A 6,000-nucleotide genomic window follows, 5' to 3' on the forward strand; every position below is an offset into this window, starting at 1 on the left:
GGCTAATCAAAAAATATTAATAGATAGGGCAGCCGGGCGTGGTGGCGCACGCTTGTAATCCCCACGCTTGGGAGGCTGAGACAGGAGGATCACACAGGTTCAAAGCCAGCCTCAGCTACTTAGTGAGGCTCTCAGCAACTTAGTGAGACCCTGTTTCCAAATAAAAATATAAAATAGGTCTGGGAGTATAGCCAGGAGGTAGAAAGCCTCTGGGTTCCACCCTCAGTACCACCAAAAAAAAAAAAAAAAAAAAAAAAAAAAATAGATAGTGCGCCGATTCCTTTCATGAGGACGGAACCCTTCTGACCTTCTTTCTCGCCTCCCAACCTTTCCAAACACCATCACTTTGGTGATTAATTTTGACGTGAATTTTGAGGTAACGCTGACATTTAGACCATAGCAGAGACCCTGACACAAAGAACTAGGGCTGGGCTGGGCTACCCTTCCATTCCTCTGGGCACCAACTCTTCTTCCCTCCCCCTCTCAGAGGAGTTAAAATTACTCGTGTTAAACGTGCCTGGACTGCTTCAGGAATTCTCTGGAAGGTTATGCATAACTCAGTTCTATCTCCCCACCCTCTGAAAGAATAGAAGAACAGAACAATATATTCACTGTTCTGAAGAAAATCGCTCTGATTCAGTCTGTTTGGAGGAAGTGGGTCTCATTCTACTTCATCAACTCATTTTCATTTATTTAGGTCTACAGATGAGTTAAAGTTTTGGAATTATGAATCGTGTGTGTGTGTGTGTGTGTGTGTGTGTGTGTGTGTGTGTGTGTGAGATAGATATTGGCTGAATTTGCATATATGCAAATTACCTTAAGAATGATTTGTATTCTTCCTCCAGCTACTAACTTAGTCCATTTTTATTGAATATGTATTAGCTTAAGTTTTAACCTGGGAATAATATAGCTAAAATTTATATTTTGCCCAAAAATTCTAGGAGGGAATGTTACTTGCATTTATTTAGGTTCTTTCTGTTTATTGTGGACCTGGGAATTTTTTTGTGAACAGGCTTTTGATTGTCACGAATGTGGTAAGTAGAAAGTGGGTGGAGTCAGTTCCCTGAATTCTCAGTCCTCTTTAGACCTGGAGTGTTACTACCCCCGTTATCAAAGTGAAGGCGGAAACTTCATGAATTTCACGCCATGACTGCCTTTGTGTTATTTTTTTCCCCAGTCTTCAAAACTGCCGTAGTCCTTGTGTACAAAGATGGTTCCAAACAGAAGAAGAAACTCGTAAGTGTCTTCATCTCAACCCACAGTATGAAATTTTCTACGTCCCTGCTTCTTAATCGCATGCGCATAATTCGATCCCTGGGTGTGCAAGAGCCTTTTAATGAGTTCCTTTCGTCTGTGGTCTGTGAGTGTTCTCCAGCACTCTGGAGGCGATCGCCTGCCCATCCTGTCTCCTTTCAGGAAGGCTTATGTGTAGAGCACGGGAGTGAACAGCTACTGCCCAGCCCCGTGGCTCAGAACCGTCTTCGCGCTGTTTTCCCCTCTCTCTGTGGTCCACATTCTTGTTTTGAGATCCCTTCTCTTCCCGGTGTCTGTCTCTTCCCTGCATCTGGTTAGCAAAAGTATTTGCTCACCTTCGACATATTTATCATACAACCTCATTGCTTCTAGCTCAAACAAAATAGCACATGGGATGCAGTTCCTCTGGGCTTACATTGGAATTTCCGAGTGAGAATGCAGGGACCTAATCCGAGGGAGATTAGCCCATGCTCACACCTTCGGCTCCTTCTCTCGTGCAGGTGGGATCTCACAGGCTTTCAATTTACGAAGAGTGGGACCCCTTCCGGTTTCGCCACATGATCCCCACCGAGGCTCTGCAGATCCGCGCTCTGGCCAGTGCAGGTATCGTCGACTCTCGCTGGGCTCGCGTGCCTCCTGTGGGTGTGAGTTGTCTATATCCCATTCTTGGTTCCCGCAGTCTCTCCCATCATCTCTTATGTATGCACCCATTTATTAAATATAGAATAAATGAATGGATGGATGGATGGATAGATGGATGAATTAGCCAAGTAGATGAATGAACTGAGGGGATGGATGTGGAATGTCTCCAAAACTGCTCCCAGGAATTCTGATCTCTCTGTTGTATGTACTAGCCGTGTTACAGTGATTGACATCTTAGTAGCAATGAGCCCTAAACTTCTGGAAAGAGTTTCTTGAAACTGTGAGCAAAGTCCCTGCAAATTATTCACTGGTCCTTTAACTGAGAGACCCAGAAAGACCACTGAAAGCAGGAAAAAGCCATTGCACATACATTTCTTTGCCTGAAGTCTCACAAATCTGTAGCTTTGGTATTAGTGTGAAGTTTAGTATTAGTTTGAAATGCCAGTTCCTTTTTGTGACCCAGAGATCAATGGAGTGTGGTGGGATAGCAGCCAACATACTTGATCATATAGTTAGATGAGGCTTTAAGCTCATGAGAAATAAAGTGTAGCAGAGTATTGACTAAAAAAAAAAAACAGTATTTCTCATAATTTTGTCATCCATTCATCTGCTGATGGACACCTAGGTTGGTTCCATAATTTGGCTATTATAAATTGTGCTGCTATAAACATGGGTACGCATATATTACTATATATACTTCTCTGCTTTCAACCCTTTTGGAAAGATACCCAGTAGTGGCATAGCCAGATTCTATAGTGGGTCTGTTTCCAGTTTACTAAGGAATCTCCACACTGATCTCCATAGTGGCTGAACTAGTTTGTACTCCCACCAACAGTGTAGAAGAGTTCCTCTTTCCCCACATCCTCGCCAGCACTTATTGTTACTTGACTTCTTTATGCTTACCATTCTGATTGGGGTTAGATGGAATCTCAGTGTAGTTTTTGTTTGCATCTCCCTGATGGCTAATGATGTTGGATATTTTCTCATGTATGTACTCGCCTTTTGTGAAGTGTCTATTCAATTCAGTTGCCCATTTCTTGAGTAGGTTATAATGGATTTCTACTCAGCAATAAAGAACAAAATTATGTCATTTGTAACAAGATAGAAAGACCTGGAGTGCATCATGTTAAGTGAAATTAGCCAGGCACAGAAAGAGAAAAGACATACGCTTTCTCTAATACGCTCGAGGTAGGGATTATTTGGGATACCAGAGGGATTCCAGGTAATGGAGGCGATCCTCAATGGAGCCAGGGAGGAAGGGGAGGGGAGGAAGAAGGCTGAGGCTCATGAATGGAAATGCCATCTGCGACTATGTGTACACATGTGAATATAACATTGTTAACCTGGACACTCGGTATTGGGAGGGAGGGAAATGGGGAGGCGGGGGGGGGCAAGTACTGTATGACTGTATGCCATTGTCAGCATGATCTACATTCTGATGTGAGAATATAATGCACCAATAAAAAAAAAAAAAGAAAAACAGTATTGCTGTGACTTAGAGGCCCCATCCGAGGCTTACCGTAAGGCACATCCTAGACAGGAGAATCAGTACGCCAGGCACACCCCGGCAGGAGTATCCTTGGGTGTCCAATGTAAACTTTGGCCACACCTAGTCCAGTCTCCTTTGGGCAGCAGGTGCAGCTTTCAGGTAGTAAAGAGATGCTGAAAGGGACATCTGCAGGTTCATTCATATGCCACGCCTCCAGCATTTACTGTGAGCCTTGGTTCTTACTGTCTGATCAAGTTGCTTCTCCTCTCCTAGTCTCCATGTTATCTCCAGAAGCCATAAAGTTGGGTCTGATCCTCATAAAACCAACTGGCCTGGTGTCCTAAGCAGAACTCTCTTGGCAGATTCGGCACATCTTCATTGATTTCCCCCAAAGTCAGCGAGGTATCGCTTCCTTCACAGTTTTGCTGGCAGCAGGAAGACCCGAATGCAGAGGCCATATAGGTCAAATATATGTGGGATAATTATCTGCTTTAAGAAGGTTTTTCTCTGAGCTTTCAGCACAGTAATTTACCAAGATGTCTTTTTGCTTAGGATTTGATTTGCAAAATCGATTTGCAGGGGATATGTATGAACCTGGAGAGTGTGGGTCCACAGTAGCACTTTGAGGTTCAGAGACTTAAAGACCAGTATTGTCCTAATGTAGAATGTTAGTGTATGCATTATCTAGGTCTTATGTTTCCTTGTACTGAGTTTATAAACAGGAAAGCTTTATTCCTACAGCTGCAGGCTTCTTAGCCAGGAATTTTGCCTTCATTAAAGACTAACCACGCAGGGACTTTACATTTTGCAAACAAAGCCACCTTTGTGGTTTGACCTTTCATTCTTACCCTCTATTTTTTCATTCAAATCAAATTGAAAACCATCAACATAAAAGCATATTTTAATTGTCGTAAGACTAGTCATGGCATCCCTCCCTATGTGCTACGTTCCAGCAAGTTTGAGAGTCAGAACATGGAACTTCCGGTTTGTTTTTTTAGTTTGACAAAGTTTCGTTTGTAAAACTTTCTGCACGTGGATTGTGGTTGGGGGGAAATATCGCAGCCACGGCGAGGGTTTGTGAGCCGGGTGCTGAGTTACTAGCTGAAAATGAGACCTCACCGTGGGCAGCTTTAATGTCCGCCAGGAATGATTCCTCTCACAAATGGTTTATTCATGACTTAAAAAACGATGGTGGTGTTGGCACTGCCAAGCTTAGAAATTACACAATGAATTCAACCAACTGAACATGAATTCAACCAAGTGCGGATAGGAAATATTTGAGGAAAAAATTGCATCCGTGCTGAACATACACAGACTTCTTTTACTTGTCATTCTTTCCTAAATAATACAGTAGAATAACCATTCACATAGCGTTTGTGTAGTATCAGGTATCATAAGTATCTAGAGATGATTTAAAGTGTATTTGAAGATGTCCATAAGGTATCTGCAAATACGTGGCCCATTTAAATGAAGGGACGTGAACATCCTCAGATTTTGACATCCACGGAGGTTCTAGAACCGCTGGCCCTGGGGTACTGAGGGTGACTGTTTCAAAGTAGCTGTTCCTCACCTTCATGGCATGCTCGCTTTTGCTTCACTAATAGTGGGCACTGGACCGGGGGGGGGGGGGCTCCGGTTAGTCTCCAGGGCAGTACACCAGGGCATTAGGCCTGGTCACGTAGGAGGCAAAGCCCCCTCCAGAGGACATCAGAGGGCCTGCCTGCTTGTAACATCGTCCTAATGAAAATATACGGTGGCATTTCAGATGCTGTTTGCTCCGACTGTTGCCAAAATGATCACTTAATTTAAGTAGTTTTGTCACAAAAGGCTGCACAGCTGAATGGGTGAATACCTCACTCCAGCCAGGCGTGGCGGCGCACGCTTGTAATCCCAGCATTCGGGAGGCTGAGACCAGAGGATCGCGGTTCCCGGACAGCCTCAGCTACTTAGTGAGGCCCTTTGCAACTCAGTGAGACCCGGTTTCAAAATAGAGAATCAAAAATAAGGCAGGGGGTGTAACTCAGAAGTCGAATGCCCCTGGGTTCCATCTGTCTAGAAGGAGATTTTTGCAACTCGAGATTTTCCTTTGTGTGTGTGTGTGTGTGTGTGTGTGTGTGTGTGTGTGTGTGTGTCCTAGTACACAGAGGCTTTCAAGACTTTGTCGCATTAGATCCAGGGTAGGAGTGAAGTATCGTTGGTCCTGCTCTGCTCTGCACCACTTCATTTCTACACCGAGGCGTGAAAAAAATTCTTTTTTGTAAAAATGTAAATAGATCCACTTTTGAAGCCTACCCTAATTCATGCTTGTTTTAACTTTTCTCTAGATGCCGAGGCAAACGCTGTGTGTGAAATTGTCCACGTGAAATCAGAATCTGAAGGGAGGCCGGAGAGGGTTTTCCACCTGTGCTGCAGGTGAGGCTGGCCTCAGTGAGTGGAGGCCACACAGCCCAGCGTCCAGCCTTCAGCCTCCCCTGCTCACAAGAGCAGCCTGGGCCCCACCCAGACTTGTGCTTTTCCTTGTACTCTTCCAAAGTTAACCCATATCACACAACAGCAGTTGGATAAATTAAACTAATTTTTATTAGAATATAGCCTGTAACTGGTTAATTTAATAC

General features: G+C 44.0%; 1 protein-coding gene across 4 annotated transcripts in view; it reads left to right on the plus strand.

Moving 5' to 3' along the window:
• TIAM1 (TIAM Rac1 associated GEF 1) overlaps positions 1–6,000 on the plus strand; it is a gene marked incomplete at both ends in the record, with an annotated part of 154,675 nt that overhangs the window by 141,987 nt on the left and 6,688 nt on the right. For all 4 annotated transcript variants that reach the window (XM_080695940.1, XM_080695941.1, XM_080695942.1 and 1 more), the window contains 3 exons: positions 1,178–1,236; positions 1,755–1,857; positions 5,710–5,797. In XM_080695940.1, the coding sequence (XP_080552066.1) occupies positions 1,178–1,236; positions 1,755–1,857; positions 5,710–5,797 (250 nt within the window). The remainder of the gene's footprint in view (positions 1–1,177; positions 1,237–1,754; positions 1,858–5,709; positions 5,798–6,000) is intronic.

The sequence above is a fragment of the Muscardinus avellanarius genome, assembly GCF_963383645.1.
Source record: "Muscardinus avellanarius genome assembly, chromosome: 5".
In the NCBI taxonomy this organism is placed as follows: domain Eukaryota; kingdom Metazoa; phylum Chordata; class Mammalia; order Rodentia; family Gliridae; genus Muscardinus; species Muscardinus avellanarius.